The sequence below is a fragment of the Meriones unguiculatus genome, chromosome 1 (genome assembly GCF_030254825.1).
Source record: "Meriones unguiculatus strain TT.TT164.6M chromosome 1, Bangor_MerUng_6.1, whole genome shotgun sequence".
Taxonomy (NCBI): Eukaryota; Metazoa; Chordata; class Mammalia; order Rodentia; family Muridae; genus Meriones; species Meriones unguiculatus.
This window is the reverse complement of record NC_083349.1, coordinates 62,233,079-62,256,595: the sequence shown is the minus strand read 5'-3', so window position 1 is coordinate 62,256,595 and position 23,517 is coordinate 62,233,079. Positions and strand designations below refer to the sequence as shown.

General features: G+C 53.0%; 1 protein-coding gene across 3 annotated transcripts; it reads left to right on the top strand.

The window, feature by feature from the left end:
* Positions 1 to 718: 718 nt before the first annotated feature.
* Positions 719 to 23,121, top strand: Itprip (inositol 1,4,5-trisphosphate receptor interacting protein). Of its 3 annotated transcripts, XM_021640233.2 has the most exons (3): positions 719 to 889; positions 10,472 to 10,630; positions 19,522 to 23,121. In XM_021640233.2, the coding sequence occupies exon 3, from the start codon at positions 19,535 to 19,537 to the stop codon at positions 21,197 to 21,199; it is 1,665 nt and encodes a 554-aa protein (XP_021495908.1). In that variant the 5' UTR covers positions 719 to 889; positions 10,472 to 10,630; positions 19,522 to 19,534; the 3' UTR covers positions 21,200 to 23,121. The 3 variants fall into 3 exon arrangements, with proteins under 3 accessions (XP_021495908.1, XP_021495907.1, XP_021495910.1); XM_021640232.2 differs by lacking the exon at positions 10,472 to 10,630; XM_021640235.2 differs by lacking the exons at positions 719 to 889; positions 10,472 to 10,630 and adding an exon at positions 16,790 to 16,907.
* Positions 23,122 to 23,517: the final 396 nt, after the last annotated feature.

Sequence of the window (23,517 nt, the reverse complement as noted above, 5' to 3'; positions counted from 1 at the left end):
GGTGCTCCTGAAACGAATTAGTAACTTATTCCATCCCTTTCCAGCCACTCGCACAAGTTGTAGGAATGTGCTGTTTACAAAGGAAAGGTTGTTGATAAACTTTTGTCCCAACTGCGAGCTCTGCCATGCTCCGTCCCAGCTCTTCCTGCTGTAAAAGCAATACCGAATCTAACTTGACAACTGGAGAAGAGCGCGCCGGCCCGCTCAGGCAGTCGGTCTCTTTCTCCTTTGTGCCTCTCTCTCGCCGAGAGACAACGCAGTCTTTAACCGTAAATGTAGCCAACTGTTTTAATCCAGTCAAGCTGCAGGCGGGAAAGCGGCCCGCCTCGCGTCTCGATTTATATTTCCCTCGACGGACAAAATAGGTGGCCCCAGGAATTCCACGGCTTGTAAAACCCGCCACAGCAAGGAGGGTTGGCTCGCGGGGACTTAACCCTTTTCACCCTGCAGCCTAGCCCGGCTTTTAAGGGCGTCCTTCCCGGTTCCCCTGTTCCGCCCTCCCAGTTCCTCCCCAGCAGTCAGACCCTTCTCTCCAGGTGGCTCTCCAATTCCACGGTCCTCTCTGGAGCATCTGGTTGACCAAGAGGAGGGTCTCTGAGGCGGACCCGGGGCACCTCGGCGGCAACTCGCAGGTCGTCCTTAAGGACCTCCGCCTGGCGCCAGTAAAGGCGGGTGTTTTGTTCTTATAAGGAGCAAAAAGTTTCCGTGACAACGCGGAAATGAGTAACTCTGCTGCCCAGTAGCTCTGGGCGGGAGGAGTCCAGGAGGCGGGAGCTGCCGCGGTCCAGTCGCCCGCATCCCCGGGTCCCCGCAGCCTGCAGACCCGGGACCCCGACCGGCGCGAGTGGAGCGAGGCCCACTCGGTACCCTGGGGCCGCCGCGGCTGAATGTAAGTGCCGGACTCCGGCGAGAGGCTTCGCTGCCCGCCGAGCTCAGAGTGCGTGGGGTGGAGGGCGCGCGGGGGACTGGGGACTCCCGCGGAGCCGCGCGGGCGACCGTGCCCAGGAGCGCGGGTGCGGCGGGGGCGGGGGCCCTGGCCGGGAACGACCCCAGGAACTCCTTTTACGCTCGCGTGAGAAGTGGGCATTGTCTCCCTCATCACTTGGAGTGTGATGCACTGGGGTCCCCATCGCGGAGGCCCCTCGAGTGCCTCCTGCAATCTGGGAGGCAGGCAGCTTCGGCTCCGCGCCCCTTGGGCTTGGAGCCCATAGCCGGGCCACGTGTTTGCGCTTGGAGCCGGGACCTCCCTTCTCTTAAACAGAGTTGGGTAGTCTCAGCCCTGGGAGAAAGGAATGGGAATGACGTTGGTTTCTTCGTAACTTGTCATGACGCAAGGAGGTTGCTTCAGGCCTGATGAAGCCCCTGCCACTTCCTCCTTCAGGACTCCTAGTGGAGTAAACCCTGCAGAACGTTCTCCTGGGCTGTAAATAGTCTCTGTCTGGATTCCTAACCCCTTCCTTGAGGCCCACTCTGAGCCTCCCTCATTCTGGCCGACAGGTAAAAGGACTCAGAAGCCCCTGGCCGATTCCCTGTACAAAATGGAAAAATATTGACCGAGCCAGGGAAGAACTGCATTTTAGCCTTTTATCCCTCTGCCTAGTATGACAGTGGCCACCCTTTCCAAAACAGAAGGAGCCAGGTCCTGGCACTATGTAATTAAGTATCCGGTGGCTTTCTGTTTCCTTTCGGATTTCTTCTCTTTTACAACCTAGTTCTGTTTTGGAGATGCTGCCAGCTAAAGCCATCACAGCCTGTGTGGTCACTGGTTCAGGTCAGCCGTGAAAAGGGTGGCAGAGGCTGCTGTCATTCGTCTCCTGGCTGCCTGCCTGCCTGCCTGCCTGCCAACCTGGTATGCCTAAATGCCCTTCGTTATTTGCTGATTCCTGTGAATCGCTGCTGCCCCAGGCATGCTGCCTTCAGATTTTCCGCTTGTGGGTAACCACGTGGTGTTACAGCCCCTCTCTGGATGGATCCCGGGGGAAAAATGGGAAAGCATTTGCTCACACACTGCCCTCTCCGTGGGTAATTTTCAGAGACGCGTCAGTTTCCGGTTCTGACTTAAAGGAGGCAAGGGTCTGAACTTTTAACCTGATGCCAACATCCCAAAAGCTGTTAGCTCCCCGGTCCTTGAGAGAAACATAAAGAGTGTGTGGGTGAACTTTTTAATCAGAGGGCAAGAAGGTGCGGCAGCCTCTGGGAGATAATTGCTCACTGTCTACAAGAAACCTCCTTCTATAGTTTCCCTCTTTGGCCCCTCTGAGGTTAGTGTAGGAAGGGATCCTGTTTGGTAAAAGCATGCTCTGTCTCCATGGAGACAGTGGTATGCACCTGGCTTTCTGCAGCCCACAAGAGTAAGGCTGGGCCAGTGGAGTGCACTAGATACCAAAGCCACTTGTTGATGGACAACACTGGCAAACTAGAATCCTCCCGAGGAGAAGGGCTGAGACAATGTGGACAGTGGGGAAAGCGTAGCTGGTGAGGAAGAAGGGCTACCGAATACGTGACCCACGGATGAGGAGGAGCACGGGGCATGGCTGTCAGGTGCTCCAAGCACTGAAACTTGATAGAAGAAATGGCTTGTTCAGCCTGGCCTCAGAGTCCCCGGCTAGAACAGAGATAGGGCTCCACAGAGCACGGCCGTCAGAGGCCAAAAGGCATGTGCTGGCCATGAGTGTGAGCAGAGGTTGTGAAGGGGGTGGTGCCTTCTGGGTACATGCCTCTGTGTTTCTGTGTTTGGGGGTGATAGGTACCCCAATAAAGACCTGACGGTGTGGCAGACTGGGGGGCTGTGGTAGAAAAGTATGCTAAGACAGGGCCAGGTTTTCCGAAAAATCAAAATGTGGTTCATGCCGGATGTTGGTCTATCTTGGATGCCCTCATCCAGTCTTAACAGAGCCGTGAGGAAGCTGAGAGCTGAGGGCAACCTCCAAGGCTACCACCGCCATTCCATCCTTTGTGTAAGGTAAACTATGACCCTCACCCTTAGCAAGAGGATGCTCTTCAGTGCCTCTAGGACCTCACGGCCAAGCAGCTGAGCATCCTTGTTGCTCCCCAGCCTGGTTCTCTTGAATAATCTACTATTGAAAATCAGTCACAACAGTCAATTATTAAGAGTTTAACATGGATGGGAGGGCTAGCTCAGTGGTTAAGAGCACGGCTACTCTTCCCGAGGTGCCAGGTTCAACTCCACAGCACCTGCACAGTGGCCCATTACCATCTAGCAACTCCAGTTCAGGGGAACAGACACCCTCTTCTGGCATCTAAGGACATCAGGCATGCAAGTGGTGCAGAGACAAACATGCAAGCAAAACACCCATCTACACAAATAAAGTAAAAATTAAAAAGCAAAAAACAAAAGGATGGCAGACTCATCCAGCCGGGGAAAGAGGCAAGCCCGGCCTTGATGGTTGAAGTGAGGCTTGGCCAAGCATCAAATGACCTTCTTGATCACGGAGTGCTGCGAGGTGGCAGATCCAGTTTGCATCCTGGAGTGACAGGGATGAGTAAGGGCCACCTGGGTGTGGTGCAGAGGGAAAAGGTGACAGCTACTTGCAGGGTGGAGTTTCCCATGGAGTTGAAGCAGATGAAAGAGATCACACATGCCGACTTAACTCTTCCAAACCCTTCATCCCCTCTGTGTCCTCCTCCTGGCCCCATCAAATCCTATTTATCTGCACATGCCCTTCCCAACACCATGGAGGAAACATTACTAACACTCCATGTCTCGGCTCCAGCTTGAAAGCTACTTAGCTCCTATACCACGGGTCTCGGCACTTAAGAAATTGGGAGAACACTCCCAAGCTCGGTCCATCTATGGTGAGTGGTCCAGCAGATTGCCTGTTTACCTGGGCACATCACATCACAGGCCTTGGCTCTTCATAGCTCTACCCTCTAAGAAATCCTTGTGTGCATTTGAAGATGCCGCCAGGTAGGATTTCTCCCTCTATGTTTTCATAATGTAGCTTTTTTTTTTTCATTTTATTTACTTATTTGTTTAGTGCTTTGGAAGCGTTAACCCTCAGTTACATATATTTGCATAAGGTAAACATTATACAATCTCAGGACTGCGGGGCTGTGTACTCTGCTTTATGCAAATCAGTCGAATACTCAAGTGACCTGGGCGAGTCAATAGAAGCCTAGCACAGAACAAAGAAATGTTGTCTTTAGTTAGCACTTGGGCCCTGAGGAGTAGAAAAGTGCAGGTGGCTGCTTGGAACCCCTGCGTAAGCCTAGAAGTGAGGCCTCCAACCACAGCCACTGCTTTGGCTGTCTCAGGCCACCCACCCTACCCACCTGCCCCCCCCATGTGTGTGTGTCTGTGTGTCTGTGTGTCTGTGTGTGTCTGTGTGACACTGGGTTCATGATTAGTGAGCCGTATCATCAGGTGCCCCCAAATCAAGATATGAACTGCATGGGCTTTGGCCTGGATAGGCCAGGTAGAGTCCCTGTTCCACTGTGCTATAATTGGGTGTTCTCAAAGGGTGAGTGCTGCCCTGTCCCCTCCAGGTCTCAGTTTCATCTGTAAAACCATCTCAGGCATGTCTGGCCCAGGCTACCGTGTGGCTAGTCCAAGCTTCGTCCCAGGCCACAGGGCTCCAGACTGTCCCACAGGGACAGAAGGAGAGCTTCCTTGTCTCACCAAGCTGAGGACAACGCTGAGCCACCATAGATAAGGGAAAGCCAGCTTCAAGACTGGCTGGCAGTGGGTGCCAGTCAGGAGAGCAGTGCGGGGAGGGTTCTAGAGGAAAAGGGGTCTCTTAAGAGTGTCCAAACGGCCGTCTTCAATGGTGTACGACCCCTGGTATCTTCTCATAGAGAATACGTCCCCCCTATGCTCATGCCCCACCCAGTGACATCACTGGAATGGAAGCACCTCGATGGCATCACTGTTGCCCAGGCAACACACCCCCTTTAGCCAGACAGGAAGGACGCAAACCAGCCTCAACTGTAAGACACATGTCACAAGACCAGGACCTAGAAGATGTAGCTCCCACAGGTGTGTTTCTCGGGGGTGGGCCATGAGTGGAACCGAGTTTGAGGTCTGGACTGTGAGCTAGTTGGTGGAGGGTCTTGAGGCCTTAGGTAAAGGGGAAGGCACAGTGCTGACTGCTCCGTTTTTGTTTTTGTTTTGTTTTTGTTTTGTTTTGTTTTGTTTTCTCTGAGCCAGACCGACTCCATAGATGAGCTTCTGCTCCTGTAGCCTGAACCTCTAAGAAGGGGGTGTGGAGCAGAGAATCCAGTGCAGTGGAATAGCACCAGAAACTGGTTTTTTTGGTGTCCTTATTATGACAAGGGTTCCTCGCTGATCAAGCAAATACAACAAGCGTGGCACTGTGTTGAGGACTCAGTAGCTTCACGGAGCTTTATAACCAAGGCAGGGAGGGAAAGGAATGTGTGGAAGCGGAAGCACCCTCTGAGAAGTAGGCAGTTACTTCTCACCCAGCACTCACGGCCCTGTGGGATTCCACACGTGGGAAATTAGTCCTGTGGAGTCCTTTTATCTTTGGGAGCTTGTCCTGGAAGGTAGGGGTATTTTTCGAGATCCTTGGCAGTTCAGGAGTGGCGGCAGAGACAGCAGCCACAGTTGCCCACTGTGTACCATCAAAGGGACACTCTGAGGACAGTGTTGAGCACCCGGCTGAACTTGCGGCAATTCTGACGCTCTTAATTGCTCGCCTGTGGCTTCAGCCTCATCATCTAAGGTGATGCCTGCTGCTGCTGTCCTTCAGACAGAATTCCTAAGCAAAGGCTGCTGCGAGCCCATGCTACCAATGAAAGATGCAGGCACAGGAGACTGCCCTCCCAGGCAGAAGTGGAAGAAAACTAGATGGCATGTCAGGTCTGTCTCTGTAGAGTTTCAGAACCCAAGGCCTTTCAGCTTCAAATGACCTGATTTAAGTCTGTTTGGTGCCACTAGACATAACTTCATGGGCTTCCCTGTTGTCCAACAGGTCAGGGGCTAAAGTAATAGCCCCCTTTTTTATATGAACATAGCCTTTTTTAGGGTTCTAAGTGAAAATTAAAATACCGTTAGTTAGGTAGACAATTTGCAAGCTCATGCTTCTACTTGGAAAACTGGTCCCCCCAAAAAGCCACCTGTCAAGACCTTTTTTTCCTACAAACAGAGTGATCTTTATAGAAAAACACTGAACGCCAGCTCCCAGCAAAGCCCGCCCATGACCCTTTACACACATCTGTTTCTCTTGCTCTCAACAGCCCCTCAAGGTGCGTGCAGTTTTCTAGATAAAGGAACAAGCTCAGACTTGTTCCGTGTCCCTGAGACACCACTCCAACTTAGATCTGCTGTCCCCCAGGCCTTTCTTTCTGCCACCTCAGGCATCTCTGCCTGGACTCCACAGACTGGAGACCAAGAACGTAGCTATGGAATCCCACAGCTTGCCTGTCTAACGTGAGAAGCTGGCAGGCAGATCACCGGTTCCCAGCCTGAGCCTTCCATCCCTCTCCACGCTGTGATGTTAGCAGAGGGGACTGTTTTCTTGTCTGTTCAGTGATGATGGTAACAACTACCACGTAACGTGTGCTACGCACTGAGATGCCCCCATGGGAGTCCCTGGGGAAAACACAGAGGCCGTGCTGACCAAGGGACTCGATTCCTGTGGGTGAGCACTCATGGCTTGCCCAGGAGCAGAAGCACTACTGCTAAGCTGCCCTGAGCTGCCATGGTGGGTACCCAAAGGGGATGCAGAAGAGTGCCCGCCAGCAGCATCCAGCCTGGAGCGATGCTGTCATCATCTTGGCCCTGCCTGTTGAGAGAACTGTGAGCTCATAGCACAGTTCCCACGGGAGCCTGTTTCAATAGCTGCCTTCTGGAGAGGCAGGCAGGGGAGTTACCTCAAGTTCATGAACAGGTCCTTTGTTCTGAATCTCTGAGGAGGCAGGACAGCATCCCAGGCTGGCAGGGCGGAGGCAGAGGATACCAGGTCCCACTCTTGCATTCTCCCCCCAGTACCCAAGTTTACCCATCCTTATTCTTTCCTTTTGCTTTACCCTAACACATACAAACCTCCCACCCCCTGTCAGAAGAGCCCCATTCCTCTTCCTAATTGGCTGTGAGGAGGCTTGCCTAGGTCACATGGTCTCTCAGAAGACGCTTCATGAGTTCATTCAGTTTCTCTCAGTATCCGTATATAAAAGTTAAGAGTTCAGAAGCGCATGCCTAATGTTCCACAGATGTGTCATTGAGCAGTATAGCATCATGGGACACTTTTATCCTGCCTCCAGTTTGTTGGTGAGTGGCCTCACTCCTCTGTGCTTCAGTTTCCTTATCTGCAGATGGATATGAGTGCCTGGTTCAGAGATTTAACATGAGAGGCGAGACACGTAAAGCACATGGCACACAGCTTAAGCATCAAATGTTATGTATTGGTTACAATTGACTGAACCTGCCGAGCCTGTGTCAACGCCAGCGGCTTGTCCAGTTTCTCCAGAAAAGATGGTCACTCTGCCTTACTGAAATTTTATCTAACTCTATAACCTCTATCTTTCATCTCTATGAGTATTTCTTGAAAGAAGTGAGGTAGCGAGGCTCTTATAAACCTTTCTGCAGGCCTCATTCATGGTTCTTTGTAAACACTGGCATGAAGTTAAGGCCTGCCAAGACCAAAAAGAACTACAGTGGTTTCCACGGCTACGCCTGCCAGGGGTTTGACTCACGTTTGCTGGTACTTGGGGAAAATCACTGTTAGCCTTGTTTTTCTGAGTATAGGGTCCCTCCCAGAAAGACTGTCTAGGTATGAATTCAGCCAGGACTCCCCACTCCAAGAATTTCACACGTCTGCTCCTGGGAATAAGACTCCATTCTTCCCTTTATTTATTCATTTATTCAGGAAGCAGTCATAGCACAGCTGCCTCTGTGTGGCTCAGAAACTGTTTAGAGAGCCATGGTGGTGCTGCTGGCCCGCGGGAATGAGGGACAATGCTGCTAAGGCTCCTAGGACTTTGTCCTCCCTGTGACCTTAGAAGAAAATGAGGAGGATTTAATGTAGCAGGGTTCTGAAGAATCTGCAGGGGTGTCACTCACTGTCATCTTCCCGGAGGGACAGTACAAATGCCAACGGCAAGGCCACTTCCAAAGTGCAGCACCAAATGTGACTGGGCAATACCTCACCGGTGGGCTGGATGTAAGCCATGGACTAGGTGACGGTGTCATAGCACGTGGCAGAGCCAGGACCTCAACCAGTCCTGACACTTTGGCCCCGTTACTGTATGTACTCTGGGCTTCTGCGAACTGTTAAAACGCTCCCCAGCCAAAGAGCTTTGGACTGTTTCTAGGTGGCCTTGGTGCGGGGCAGAGGTTTGTGCAAGTGACACTATCCTTGGAGCAAGGAGAATTGGTTAGCTCTGACCGACAGGTGTGGGAGGGCAGGCAGCCAGGCATTCTGTCCCAACACAGGAACCTGAGGTTCAGCACAGGCAACAAAGCTGACTACAGCTCTTAGGCTTTTTTTCTTTTACAGCTGGCCTCTCTCTCCTCCTTGTTCCTCTTTAAGAAGATGAAAGGGATTTGAGGTTTTTACAAGCATAGTGTCTGTGTGTGTGTCTGTGTGTGTGTGCGCACACACACACACACACACACACACACACACACAGACCTTCCTTTCTCTCCACCTACCCTCTCCTGACTCTCCTCTCTCCTCCCTGGCCAGTTGGGGTCCAGTACTTATCGGTACTGCCTCAGCCTAAGGAGAGTGGGCTGGGGAGGCCTCCAGGAGGGGAACTGGCCTTTCTTTGGCTGCAGAAAGTGGGGGTGCGCCTTAGAGGTGCTGGAGAATTCAGGCAGGCTGTCTTCTGAGCTGACTTTTGTTCCCATGCAAGGATCAAAAAGAAAGTGGCTGCTGGGCCCTGACAGTTCCTTTAATTCCACCGTCCCCAGCTCCTCTGGAAGGGGAGGGGCCTGGGACGGCTTTGTTTTCCTTTGTGTTTACTCCTCCGCTCAGCTCAAGCTTCCTCACTCTTTCTTTGCCTCCAGCAGCCAACCCTGCTCCCCTTGGGGATCCTGCTTCACCCTGCAGCCGGCTCTGCCTGCTCCACCAAGTAGGGAGGCAGTGTGTGTACAAAACTCAAGGTGGACAAGCAGGAAGGGTGCAAGTGGGAGCCTGCCCTCATGTCCCCTCCCATTTTGAATCTTGAAAGCAAGAGGGAAGGGTTGTGTGCGAGCACTCGTGCGTGCGTACAAGATTCTACTTGGAGTACAAGTCTGGGAAATGGTTAACAGGCTGTCCGTTCCTTTGAGTCACACTGCGTGTTTCAGCTTTAGAAGTTTGAGTAGGAATTCCAGGGACGTAGGGAGACACCCCCACCCTCACCCAACCGACCCCCCTACCCCATCTGACACCCCCCCGCACCACCCACCCTCCACCCCACCTCGGCCAGTGTACGCCCTGGGAAACTCGTGGAGGGAATCGTCGGTGAGGGAGGATACCAGAATCTGCGAGGGCTTGCTTTGGAATGTGGCATCCCCAGTGTAAGCTCTGAGTCTTTGGCACTATGAGCAGGTACATGTCTAGTACTTTGGGGACTGAGAAGGCAAAAAAGACATCCCCTCCTCTGGCCCTGGCCAGTTAATAAATGCAGCTAACTGATGAGGCCAGAGGGCTGTGCATGGAAGGTGTGGGCCTGGAGCTGAATGACCTCAGACTGTTCAAAGTCAGGGCCTTGGGCTCCTGCCTGTGAGGTGAGGTTGATGACACCCTCCCTAGTGCTGCATCGTGGGATATAACACTAAGGAGAGAGGCCCAGGGAACCCACACTTGGGTGTGCCTGCTGCATGTCAGGTGCACAAATCTAGGCCTCACCTACAAAGGCACCAGACATTCAGAGCCTTAGTAAGTATGTCTAACTCCCTTCCCTTTCAGGAAGAGACTTGCCTCCAGAGTTAGAGGAACCTGGAAGGCACCTTAACGTGGTTTGTGGCAGGAGCTTACAAAGAAGACATTTTAGCTTACAGAAGTGGAGGCACAGAGGGAGGGGGGGAGGAGATGTGCCAGGGATGATCTGAAATGGCTAGGCAAGGCAAAGAGGGAAGTGAGGGGTCCCTGAGGCGGAGGCCAGGCACTGGACATTATACCTAAACTCTGATCTTGTTGCCTGGAAAGAGCAACAAGAAGTGGAAGGCTGGGGGTAGCACATTAGGGTTGAGTAGAGAAACAGGATACTGAGGAGAGGTCAAAGGACCTCACCCCAAAGTTTATTCTGTCTCCCATGTCATTGGTGTGAAACAAAGGTTGGATCAGACAGACACAAGGCTTGGGAGTTGTTTGCTGGGAAAGAGGCAACTGCTTTCTCGTGGAGGCTGCACCAGTCTCCTGAGGAGGCTGTGACGGGGTATTCTTGGGGCTGCTATGTTCCTTCTTTCTTCCAGCTCAGATGTCCCTACATTGATGCAGCATCCCCCGTGTAGATCTGTCTTCCGTTGCTTAGTCCTCCGTCCTGTCCTCTCTGTCTCTCGCAGGGACTTAAGCCCGTGTGGTTCCAGGGTCTCATCTCAAGCTCCTTCATCTAGAGACATCTCCAAAGTCCCTGTGTCCACATAAGCTCACTTCAGCGTCTGGCAGAGTCACATCTTCTTGAAGGCTGCCGTTCAATCCACTCAGTGACTGCTGGCTTCCAGGTGCCGTAAGGGAATAAATGAGGAAAGGGGGTGTGGCCAGGGCTCAGGGCTGTAGTCCCCCCTCCTGCTCCCCCCCTTCCCACCCTAGCGGTGTGAATTCCTACGACATCAAGTTACCAGTGACGCCCTGTGCACCAGGTCCTCAGCTGTGAGGCAGAGGTCTGGGCAGAGGGACACCTTGTAATTCCTGGGAGACTGATGATTTTCCCGCCACACTAAGCATGGGCACACCAAGTAGCAGAGCAGGAAGGATGTAACCCTCCTGCCAGGGTCAGCAACATCCAGGCCCCTGTCCTTCCTGTCCCTTGACTGCCCTGGCCATTCTCATGACCCCGTTCCAGACAAGAGGATCAGCATCCTGGTGACTTCCTTGAAGTCCCTCCCTCTTCCAAGAGTGCTTTTAATGATGTGAGCTTGTATCTCCTTTGGGTCCAGCCATCATCCCCATGTGGACAACACAGCTTACTTCATCAAAGGGGGTAACTTCCCACCTGGTGGGCACTTATCACTGGCTCGTTGGTGGCCTGCTGGGTCAGTCTGGGTCTCCTCTGGCTTTGGTGGAGGGATGTCTTCCACTTTGGGGGACCACAGGCCTTAGCACCATACTGTCCTTAGCATACTCTTTAGACTCCACACTCAGATTCTGGAGAAGCTATGGGAAAGAGAGCAAACGTTCCTAGCACCTATGGAAAGCCCCCAGCACAGGCCTGAGACACTGTTATCCCTCAAAGGTTGTCAAAATGGTTCTTTCCAGGGTGGCAGCAAGGCTGACTAGGAGACACAGGGATGGCCAGGACTGGGTATAGGGTGGAGGTTAGGCCTAGGCTGAGGAAAAAAAAAAAAAGGTCTTGCCATTCTGGGGTCATAGACTCCACGCTGTGGTGGCCATTGGTTGGAGTATGTATCGTTCAAATGGCAGTGTCCCAGCTACTCGACCCTCCACAGCAGCCTGGCTGCTTTTTCCCTGGTGTCGTCACCTATCTCCCGCTTCTCCCTGACAACCTTGGCTTCGCAACCACTGTTGCAGGGAGAACAACCAGAAGAAGAGAAGAGCAAGACCTGGGTGGGAGAGGTAGACGGTAGTGGAGGCCAGGTCTACAAGGAGTCTGGGTAAATGAGGTGGGTAGGGCAAACCACACCCTTTCTGCCTACTTTCTCAATTATTCTTATTGGTCTTCTTCCTTCCTCTTTCCTTACTTCCTTTCTTTGTTTGGCCCTCCCCTCCTTTGAGGACCAGAGCCCTGCCATGGCCCAGCCCCCAACAGAGATGTCTCCCCTGTGCCCGTATGGGTACAGGTGAAGAGCGGTCCAGCCAGAGATGCTACAGTAGCACCCTGCATCTCCCCTGAGCCTTGCTTAGACGAGGACCGCCTCTATCAGGCCTTTCTCCCCTCTTGTGTTCTAAAACGGTGGTGGGTGCTCCCTTAGCAGGCAGTGTACACTGAGCTGAGGTGACTGGGCCCTGGTGCTGGGTGCTGAGTTAGCCAACAGTGGAGAGGGCAGGGGCAGGTGACTGCCACACTTACGTCTGCCCTGGGCATCTCCCAGCACGTGCTAAGTCAGATCCCCATGCCAAGCCGGGGCTGTGTGTGTCTAGCCCATGCAGGGGACTTGGCACTTGCAGAAGGACACTCTGTTTGCTCTGCGGGACCTGTAGGTGAGAAAGCAGAACCAGTGACTAAGCTGCCATAGGGGAGGGCAGGGCAGTGGCCCAAGCTCGCAGCCAGGGCACTCAGAGGGGAAGATCGACCTGCCCCTAGGGGAAGCTAGTCTCACACCAGCTAGTCTCCACTCTGCTGAATAAAGTGTGGCACTTGAGATACAGAAAGAGCTGGGGTACAGGAGGGAGTCTCCACAGGGCTCAGGCTGCCCCAGCCTTGGGTTCTCCAGGGTTTAGGAAGCCCAAGACACAGTCATCTTGATGATAAGGCCAGTTGCTGCTGACATTGGTGGCCAGGAGGGGCCCCAGGCAGCAGGAGGCAATGGACCCACTCACTCGGTTCCCCCTGACTTCCTGAGGAGTGATGAGAGAGCGGAGGCAGGGGCAGGCTCAGCTGGGCGTTGCTCACTTAAGCGTGCCGCAGACCATCTGTGACCATCGGCCCCTTCTGTAAGATGGTAATGTTACGGCCGCCACGCTCGGGTTCTAAAAGTTAAACAAGCACATGAGGGATGCTAAGCACTGCGCTTGGCATGGAACCACACGTGCAGAGTGCTTAACATCACACCTGGCACAAAGAAGATCCTCATAATGAGAACACCCTTTGCTTTTCTTCTGCACAGAAATTCCTATCAGAGGTCTTCTGGGAGGACCCACGGACGATGCCCATTCTGCCTCCACCCCCTCTGTATCACCTTCCAGGTCCAACCTGTGTCCTCTTTATGCCTCAGGCTGCAGACCTGTATGATGGGGCTTAGATTAGTACACTTCTAAATTCTGACCTTCTCCAATTGGCTTTATTTCCCCACACACACCTGTGAACCTCATTAGCTGGAACTGAAAACACGGGGCCAGGTACACCGTAGCGTTCGGCACAGTCAGAATAGTCTGGGTCTTCTTGACTCCTTTCTTAAAGGGTCTAGCGCCTAGACAGCGGGGGGAAACTAAGTTCTCTCTCTGTGTGTCTCTGTCTCTCTCTCTCTCTCTCACACACACAGTCTACCACCATCCACCTCCTTTATTCCGTTTCGATAAGAAAGCCATCAGATGTTCCTCTTTCGGACTCCCTCTCCAGCACTGTGGCTACTGTGGTAATTAATTAGCAGAGCTAATTACATCTGCCAGGCTGGGCCAGGCGGGAGAACTTGGCAAGCTTTAGAATCCAGCTGTGCCACTGCAGGAGCCCCACCTTCCTTCTCCTCGGAAGGCACCTGGCTTAGGAACCTGGCTTTAGAATGGGTGGTCCTCTGACTTGGGCAGTAGGGAGACCAAAAACCACCAGGGGAGCTTGTGAAAAGCACCACAGTGCTAGGCCCTACCTGGCATTTCTGCTCAACAGGCAGCTTAAGGTGTCGCTGAAAATACATCTGTCCAGCAAGTTCCCAGGTGGGTGCTGCTTCTGGGAGCCTCAGAGAGTCACAGCCCCAGCGGGAGGTACTAAGTCACTGAGAAATGGCCTGAGAGGCTTCCGTGGCTAAGATTAGCATCGTCCATCCAACCCTGGATGGCCATAGGCTGGCGACAGGGCAGAAAGAAGAGAAGGGCAAGGCTTGTTGGAGAATTCTCTGGAAAGAGAGAAGGAAGTAAAGATGGAGCCAGGTCCATGACACCCCCACCAGTGGGTGGGGTCGGGAGACCCTTCAAAGGACTTGAATAAAGTCTCTGTTTTCATAGCTCTAGGTCACTGGCCTCTGGAGCCCCTGTGAAGTGCTTTGTGGCTGTCTGCCTGTAAGGCTGTCTGTAAGGCTTTCTGTCAAGGGTTGAGCTGTGCTCATCATCGGGGATCCCGAAGTGTCCAGCTCTCTCCCAGTACCAGGTTCTTTGTTGCAGCAGCGGGGTGGGAAAGTCTGGGCTTTGCATGTAAAGGCGGGTGGAGCAGCTGGAACGCCAGCTAGCTCCATCCTCTGTAGCCACACGGCTAGAAAGTCCTTTGAGCTTTTTGATTAACCCATCTGTGAGACAGGGATCATAGCCACCTCTTAGAAAGCCACCACCGTCGCTGTGGACAGCGCTGAGTGCATCCTAGTGAGGACTCGACAGACAGGAGCTGTGGGCAATAAACTCGTGGTGGTGTTTGTTCTCCAAAGCTTTTGTGAGGAACATTCTGGGGTGCAGGAGTAAAGGACCCCAGTAAACAGCCACCTCACATTTCTCCTCGAGGGCCTTAGGCTCTTGCTAGCCCTACAGGAAGAGTACCTGTCCTGGCCACCACATTCACCCAGACACACAGAGGTCACCATCTTTCCCCAGCCTCTGTACCCCAAGACCTGGCTTTTTGCCAGGCTAAGTTTAGCTGTTTGAGCCACCCTCTCTGTGGGTGAGGCTGGGGTGGAGAGGAACTCAGCGGGCTTCCTGTCTGCTTCCTGGCAAGCAGGGGAAAGCCCGCCAAGTGACCCAGGTTTATTCCCAAAGCCAAGGCTGCCAACAGATGTCACAAACCACAGGTGTGGGACGGCCTCAGAGCTGACAGCTTGGGGCCCAGCAGAGGCAGACATCCTTGGGGTGGGGGAAGGTGCCCTTTGGGGAAGGGTGTGTGCGCATGGGAGAGTGTGTACACATGCATGTAGTTTTGGTTTACAAGAGCTTCACATCGGAGCACAAGGCCCTAGGCCCTTCTCTGGGAGGCAGAAGAGCAGACGCTTCAACCCCAGCTCTGTGGTAGGCACAGAGTGGCTGAAACCCATTCGGTATCTTGGCCCGGCCCTCCTACCTTATCCCAGACAGAGGTTAGCAGGGGACGAGATGACAACCGGGTTAAGATGGCTGGGAAGGAGTTGATGGTTGAGTGTGGCTAGGGGGGTGGAGGGGTTGAGTCAGCAGGGGGCCTCCTACACAGAGGAAGGTCCAGGCTCTGAAGGATTCCCCTCATTTGCTTGTGGGGCAGAGTGGAAGGAGCACCATGCCAAGAAACAGCAATAACCGTGGAGCGTTTTCTGCTTCCAAAGCACTTCTCAGCGTGGGCTCCTCCACACCCTGAGACCTGGGTGGGGCTGCTGTGCTTGCCCGGTGAGAATCCTCACCTGTGAGGCCAAGGGGAAAGAAGATGAGTGCTCATAGTGCCTGCTCCACACCTGGGCGCTGTCCTGGGCACCCAGACGCCCTGGGCCTCAGCACCCTTATAAAGGAGGGGCAGTTCTGACCTTCCCCCAGATGAGGATGGGAGTGCTGGAGAAGATGAGAGTCCACCTGAGATCATAACACCAGAGGTAGAGCCAAAGTTCAAGGCCAGGCCCCCTGGACATCTAAAGCTGGATGCATTATGTTTGTGCTGTTGGCCTTGTGCTTCTGATAAAGTTTGTCTGTAACCCCCATGGGTGCTGCTGTGTCCTTCCAGAGTCCCCTGCAGTGGGGACATCTGTTATTCTCACTCTATCACAGCTACTCTTTGACACAGCAGTTACACAGTGGCAGAAAGGCTCGTGGGTGGGGGGTCGTCTTATTCAGACTTTACAAGAACAGATCTCTCTCCTCCCCTTTGACAGGGGCAGAGATGACACTGAAAAAGCAGAGGGATTTGTCCAAGGTGCCTATGCTTTTCCTAGCTTAGTCTCCTCCAAATGCTGTTAACTCCTTGCTTTTGAGTTCTGAACAAGGAGACTCCTGGAGTCCCGCATCCTCCCGTGGCATGAGGCTCTGCTCCCGTAGCTGGTGTATGAAGGGGAAGAGAACTCTCCACTCTGGGGATTAGCGTTGGCCCCCCCACACACACACATACACACACAGATACACACACACACAAACACACATACAGATACACACACAGAGACACACACAGATACACACACACAGATACACACACACAAACACACACAGACACACACACAGATACACACACACAGACACACACATACAGATATACATACACACACACAGATATACAGACACACACACAGATATACATACACACACACACAGAGATACACACACAGATACACACACACACACACACACACACACACTGGTGGCATGTTCTCCCTCCTCAGTTGATGTGGAAACTGACTTCCTCCCATGATGGCAGTTGCTATGGGTGCAGCTGTGCCCGGAGGCAGCCGCCTGGAAAGACCTTGGAGCCTCCTATGGTGACCTGGCTAGCTGGCTGCCATCTGGTGTTCTGCTGCCAGTACTTCATTTAAAGCCCTGATCCATGCTCATCGACCAGCCTCAGTTCTGCCCTTGGGCCGCCCTGGCGGATCACCCTTTGCTGTCTCTGTGTTGTGGAAACCATGGCTGCTCTGTCTCTGCAATTATCCAGCATGCTTTTCCCAGCTCCCCGAAGTGGGAGGATGGCTGGCTGCCTTTGGACTTTTCCCCCATCCTATCTCTTCCAGTCTGACGTCCTGCCCCCTCTCTTGTCTCTCCCTTCTTCTCTGTAGAAACCTGTGGGCTCTTGAGGGCTGCGCCTGGACTTGTCTCCTCCTTCCCTGGGGCTGGCTCTACAGCCGCAGCCCCTCCAGATCCTGCTGACTAGTGCACTGTGTATATGGGGTGGAGCTGTCTGAGTCACCTTTGAACAGCAGCTTGCCCTGGCCAGCAGCAAAAACAGGCCAAGAGTGTACATCTTCCCTTTGCTAGAGAATCCTCACCTGCTGATGAACTCTGCCTTCCTGTACCATGAGGGTAAGAACTGACTCATGCAAATTGAAGTTCAGGGGACTCAAGGCAAACAGCCCAGGAATTTCTGTCCACCAGTGTTGGCTTGCCCCAGGAGGCTGACAGGTGAGGCCCTGTGGGTTCTTCACTCTGTTGTCCATCAACTCAAGATCTTTGCTCTCTTTGCAGAAGGTCACTAAAAGGAAAGGGACAGGGCAGGTAGGGAAAGAGGTAGATGGTTAATCCCCAAGTCTCCTGCTGGAAGGAGAGAGTACAAGGTAGGTCAATACGGAGATGCCCCGTATCCTAGACCTCATGTAGTGCCTGAGTGCTGGCGGCTGTGTGTTCTCTGTCTTACCACACGCACACACATATACAACACACGCACAGAGAGAGAGGGAGAGACCCAAGGCCTTTCCCTTCCCCCCCGCTCACCACCCATTGCAGCTATAGCTTCTGTAGTTTGAGGTGCACCAACGAAACTCACAAGAATTTCTTTTCCTTCATCACAATTTTGGATAGGAAACCTTGGAATATGATTGTCTTTCTTTTCTTGAGAATGTCTGTCTTTTCACATAAAAGAAGTGCTTGTCTGCTTCTCATCAGCATATCCAAAACACCAGAATCATTGCTTCTGCACTTTTGGGGCCATAAAGTCAAATAAGGATTACTTGACCGTTAAGTGCTGTGATGTCCTGGCAGTCAACCTGACAGCCAAGGTGGCTAACTAGTTACTAATGAGTGAGTAGTGTGTACTGGGAAGAAATGCTGGACAGATGTGTGGCTTGTATTCCAGGCAAGAAAGCGTAGAGCAGCATGATTTCAACACGTTGCTCAGAATGTAGCTTAAAATATACAGTTGACTCTAAGCAACTGAAACTTGGGAAAATGAAATTACAGGTGGCATTATGAGTCTACCGTACCCGTAACACAGCCCTTCCCACACTTTTTTTTTTTAATAAATGGAAGTGGGTATTTTGTCTGAATGTATATCCATACCACAAGCATGCAGTGCTCAAGGAAACCAGAGGAGGGCATCAGGTCCCCCTGGAACAGGAGTTACAGGCAGTTGGAGGCTACCATGTGGGTACTGAGAATCACACACTGGCCCTTGAAAAAAGTAACCAATGCTCTTAACCACTGAGCCATCTCTCCAACCCCATCTAGATGATTTTAAAGTACAGGTTCTGATTGAGGCCAAGAGTGGGGCTGCGATTCTGCATTTAGTTGTTTGTTTCTCTGTGTGTGTGTGTGTGTGTCTGTCTGTCTGTCTGTCTGTCTGTCTGTCTGTGCATGTCTATATGTCTATGCATCAGTTTCCCTGGAACTGGAGTACAGGTGGTTGTGAGCTGAGTGACATAGGTACTAGGAACCAAACACTGGTTCTCTGCAAGAGTGGCAAGTGTGTTTACTGGCTAAGCCCTCACTTAGGCCTCCTGTCTTGTTTTCTGTTTGTTTGTTTGTTTGTTTGTTCGTTTATTTGGTTTTGTTTGGGTGGCCTCCCTGTGTGGCTTAGGCTAACCTTGAATCCATGGCAGTCCGCCTGACTCTGTGTCCTAAGTGTGTCAGCCCCACACTCAGCTTCATTCCAGGTTTCTGACAAGATCCCAGGAGAGGCTTCCACCAGTGCGCCAACTGCAAGAGTGTAAGAGTGTAGCCATTCTCCCCGAGACTACTGAAGTCCTAAAAATCCATTTGTCTTAGAGAAATTGCTAAGAGGTCAGACTAAGAGATCAAGCGCTTTGATAAGAGAAGAGAGAGGTATGGGATCCATGTCCCTGTGGGGGTATGATTACCTTCTGTTCTTAAACCAAGAAGCCTAGACTCAGAGAGGTGAGTGATCGTATCCAGCACCGCAGCTATTCAATGGCAGGACTGGCTTTGGAACACCTCAGTCTTAACCAGTAGGTTTTACTGCAGGAAGACACACCCACTAAACGAAATCCAGTGGAGGCAGAGGCAGCATGTGAGGCGTCATAGTTCTGGTGGCTGAAGAACAACAGCTCAACTTAGCTTAAAGAGGAAGGACATCTCTATCAACCTGTCTGATAGCAAAACCTAGCTGTGACGGTTTCATACACAGCTGGGCACAGGGGTGTGCTTTACTCTGTGCTGGCAGCAGTTCCCCTTGGTAGTGGCTAACAGGCAGCCCAGGCTGTGCATGTAATCCTGTTATCAGACAACCCTAGCAACGAGGAAAACCTTCATTTCCCATTGGCTCACCTTACTCATGTACACATCACAGAACCAGTCACTGTGGGTAGAGCTGTGGCTGTGTGGAATCGTCTTGTTGTCTTGGGTTTGGCCTCAATGCGCACCTCCGGATTTGAGCTGTGGGTTCATATCTACCCCAGCCAAAGGGCTAGGAGGGTAAAAGGTTGGCCTTCAGGGTCAAGAGTGTGCTGGCTCCATCACGATAAATGTTCTAGCAGGTAGAAGGAAATGTCTGTGGTGTGGGTAAGCCTTACACTCTTCTCAGAGGCTGGAGCACCGGAGATGGTCATTGGAGGCAGCTGGGGGTTGGTCATGAGACCCAGGGCCATCACCAGCTCTTGGGGAAGGAGGCTGGTACAAGGCTCCGGGGCAAAGGGTCCTTGAAGGAGCCTTAGGTGTGACCCAAAGTGTCTTTCTCTGTTTCCAGGAACTCTACAGCCATGGCCATGGGACTTTTCCGGGTCTGTCTGGTGGTGGTGACGGCCATCATTAACCACCCCCTGCTGTTCCCACGTGAGAATGCCACCGTTCCCGAGAACGAGGAAGAGATCATCCGCAAGATGCAGGAGCACCAGGAGAAGCTGCAGCTGGAGCAGCTGCGCCTGGAGGAGGAGGTGTCACGGCTGGTGGCCGAGAAGGAGGCCCTGCAGCAGGCAGAGGACCACGACGGCCAGCAGCCGCCGGAGGCCCACACTGCCTGGGACCTCTGGAGCACCCTCTGCATGATCCTCTTCCTGATCATCGAGATATGGCGGCAAGACCTCCAAGACAGGCCCTTTCCAGAGTGCCTGGGCGGGGATGAGGACGACCTCTCTGGAACCCCGCTGCGGGGCCTTCCCCTGCCCGATAAGGCCGCCCTGGACCACTTCTATGAGCACTGTATTCGGAGTGCCACGGGGGATGCCACCCGCACCCGGGAGTTTGTGGAAGGCTTCGTGGATGACCTGCTGGAAGCTCTGAGGAGCATCTGCAACCGAGACACCGACATGGAGATGGAGGACTTCATTGGCGTGGACAGCATGTATGAGAACTGGCAAGCGGAGAGGCCCCTGCTGTGCCGCCTGTTCGTCCCCTTCATTCCCCCGGAGCCCTACAGCTTCCACCCAGAGCTCTGGTGCTCCAGCCTTTCTGTACCCCTGGGTCGCCAGGGCTACGGCCAAATCAAGGTGACCCTGGCAGATGGGGACCCTCTAGGCTGTATCTGCGGCAAAACCAAGCTTGGGGAGGATATGCTGTGCCTCCTCCACGGCAAGAACAGAGCGGTGCGGCCCAGCAGCGGGGGAGGCGGTGAAATGGAGGACTTACTGTGTTCCAGGAAGTCCTCATATCTGGACACTATGCAGGTCATGAAGTGGTTCCAGGTGGCGCTCACCAGGGCCTGGCATCACATTGCCCACAAATATGAGTTTGACCTTGCCTTTGACCAGCTGGACACTCCAGGCTGTCTCAAGATCAAGTTCCGCTCAGGGAAGGCCATGCCCTTCACCTTGACTCCTGTGATCCAGTGTAACGACTCGGATCTGTACTTCGTCCTGCGGCCTCCCAAGGAGCCCTGTGGGGGAACTCCAGCCACCAGCACTGACTGGCCCCTGTCCTTTGCTGTCTATGAGCGACAGTTCCTCCGGATGACAGCAAAGGCTTTGCCCGAGGGTGCCTGCCACCTCAGCTGTTTGCAGATCGCCTGCTTCTTGCTATCCAAGCAGAGCCGCCTGACAGGCCCCAGTGAGTTAAGCAACTACCACCTAAAGACGGCCCTGCTGCATCTCCTGCTGTCCCGGCGGGCCGCTGACTGGAAGGCCAGCCAGCTGCAGGCGCGCCTGCAGGAGCTTTTCTGCTTCCTGGAGAGGAGCCTGCTGGAGAAGAAGCTCCATCACTTCTTTGTGGGCAACCGTAAGGTGCCCGAGGCCATGGGACTCCCTGGGGTCGTGCGCACAGCCGAGCCACTCAACCTCTTCCGGCCCTTCGTCCTGCAGAGGACTCTTTACCATAGCACAGTGGACTTCTTCTACGAAATGCTTAAGAATGCCCCGACGTTCATTCGAGAGTATTCCCTCCATGTCCCCTCAAACCATGCCAGCCCACCACCAAAAGCTGTTGCCCTGTAGAGCTTGAGATTTGAGGGCCTTGAGGGAGAGCATCCCATGTACCTACCTTACTGGGCTCTGTGACCCCGTACAGGAAACACAGTAGGCCTGGAGGGAGCTGAGGTTCAGCTTGTGGGGGAGCCAAGTCCTGGAGAGTGAAGGAAACAGAATCACAACTGGACACTGGTTTGTCTTTCTGCCACAGGGGCTTGCTGGTAAAACCACAGTTTGGGTTTGGGCACTGATCCTTTGTAGCTAGTTCTAGATCACTACCAATGACCAAGACAGTGAGCTCACAGTGTCTGGGTGCTGAGTTAGAGAGAAGGCAAGCACTGGCTTGAATGTAACCCCTTTTGTATCGCAGTCCATTCTGTGCTTCGTATCCATAGGGGATCTACGAGGATGTTGCTGGGAACCAGATCAAGACCCAGCACTCCATTCCAGGAACTCTTGGTCCAGCTATCTGCAGTTGACTCAGAAACGCGGGCCAGTGTGGGAATCCACAGCCTTTGAACCACATCAGGCACAATAATTGAGGTCCCATGGTGGCTGACATTTTTTCATACCACTTGGTGAAAAGAACCTGGCAGAGGTCCAGGAGCCTGGTAGCTAATATCTCCATTACACAGAAATGGGTACTTGATGGTGGAGAGTCTAACACTGGCCAGTTTTTCAGCCACACATCTGACCCTCTCCCTGTCCCTTTACCCTTAGACCAGGTCCCAACCACTGTGGGTATCGTTTCCCACAGAAGCCCCTCCCCTCTCCATAGCTGGTCTTGCCAGCCAGCAGTGGTAGAGTGACACAGATACGTCTGACTTGCACTTTGGCCCACTTGGAGAAAGTTACAGAGCCTTGGGACAAGGATTACAATAGCCCTAACCCATCTTCGGGGTCCTGATCATAGGAAAGGGTAGGCTTGTATGCCACGGGTGCTATAAAACCTAGACCCAAAGCATCTCCCAGTTCCTGACTCCAAGAGGGCCCCAGCCACTGTACATAGCCAGTCTTTTCTGCACGGGCCTTGCTGACCTCCTGGATGACCCAGAGGTAAAGACCATGGTGGAGGCTGGGCTCGTTGGGGATCTGTGTGAGTAGTTTAGGCGCAGCCTGGAAACTCAAAGGGGTGCTGTGGGCCCCAGACCAGCACTGGAGCCTGAGGCTGGAGCTGGGCTTCTGTCCAGGCCTATTTCAGAAGATCCAGCTGTTTCTTCTGCATTTGAACTTAACCAGCTGTTCTGGGATTTCTTTTCCACATCATCTTGGTAACTTTTACAGTGGACCGCAGAAGAAACTTGGATGAAGAACAAGGTGGTACCTAGAAATTAAGACAATGAGCCTTGCAGGGATCAAAACCGGGCTTCCCTTAGCCCCACACATGCCTCATGTGGCCTCAGAAAGCTCCAGAAGATGGACCATTTAGCTACCAAGGTTAAGTGGCGGTGGAGAGGATCTCCACCATGGGGAGGGTGGCCGGAGACCACAGGATGCCTGAGTGTGGGCAGAGTTAGACTGAGCGTGTGTGGTCCCACTCCTCCACAGCCTCAACAAGGCAACCCAGGACCCAGGAGCGGAGCCTACTCTGAGTGTGGCTCTGCCAGCAGCCCTGAGCCGCCTTAGCCAACAGGTACCTTCCAGAGTCGAGGCAGATGTCCTCAGTTATTGTCATCTGTGCCTTTCTCTGTTCATTTATATCCCACTGTGCTTTGAAGAGAGCCCGGCAGCGAAGAACCAGCCTCCAGAAGCCAAGACGGAGCCTGGACCTTCAGCTTCCCCTTCACCTCTGGGAGGAAGGTCACGGGAAGCACACCTCTGGCTTCTTGTCTGCTGGGCACCTGGGGGAACAGAAGCCAGTTGTATCCTAGAGATGCGATGGAAGCAGCAGGGCTCTTGGGGTTTCATGCTGCCTTATTTATATTAAAGGAAGGATTCAATTCTTATAAGGAGTAGAGTTTGTTTTTCACTCAGGAAACCTTAGGGCAGAGTTGGGGGCGAGGGTAGATTTCCTATTGGCAAGCAAAGCTTCACACACATGCCGTTTTATTCTTACACCCTCAGGAATTTTTTAAAATAACAAAATGGAATAGTTCTGCCTTTGAGGTGCCTTGTGCACTGCCCGCAGGGTCCCCCAAAGTGCTTTGGAAAGCTGGCTGCAGGGCCGAGTCCAGCATGAGGCCTGATTCATAGAGCAGGTCTGTGCTAACACCCAAAGGACCTGGAAGAAATGAGTGTTTGCTCTTTGAAGAATCCGTCTTGAAACTCAAGTCCTCTGAGCTTGCAGGGCCTTTCCAGGAAGGACAACATCCTCTCCCGACGCCTTTGCAGCAAAGATGTCCTCC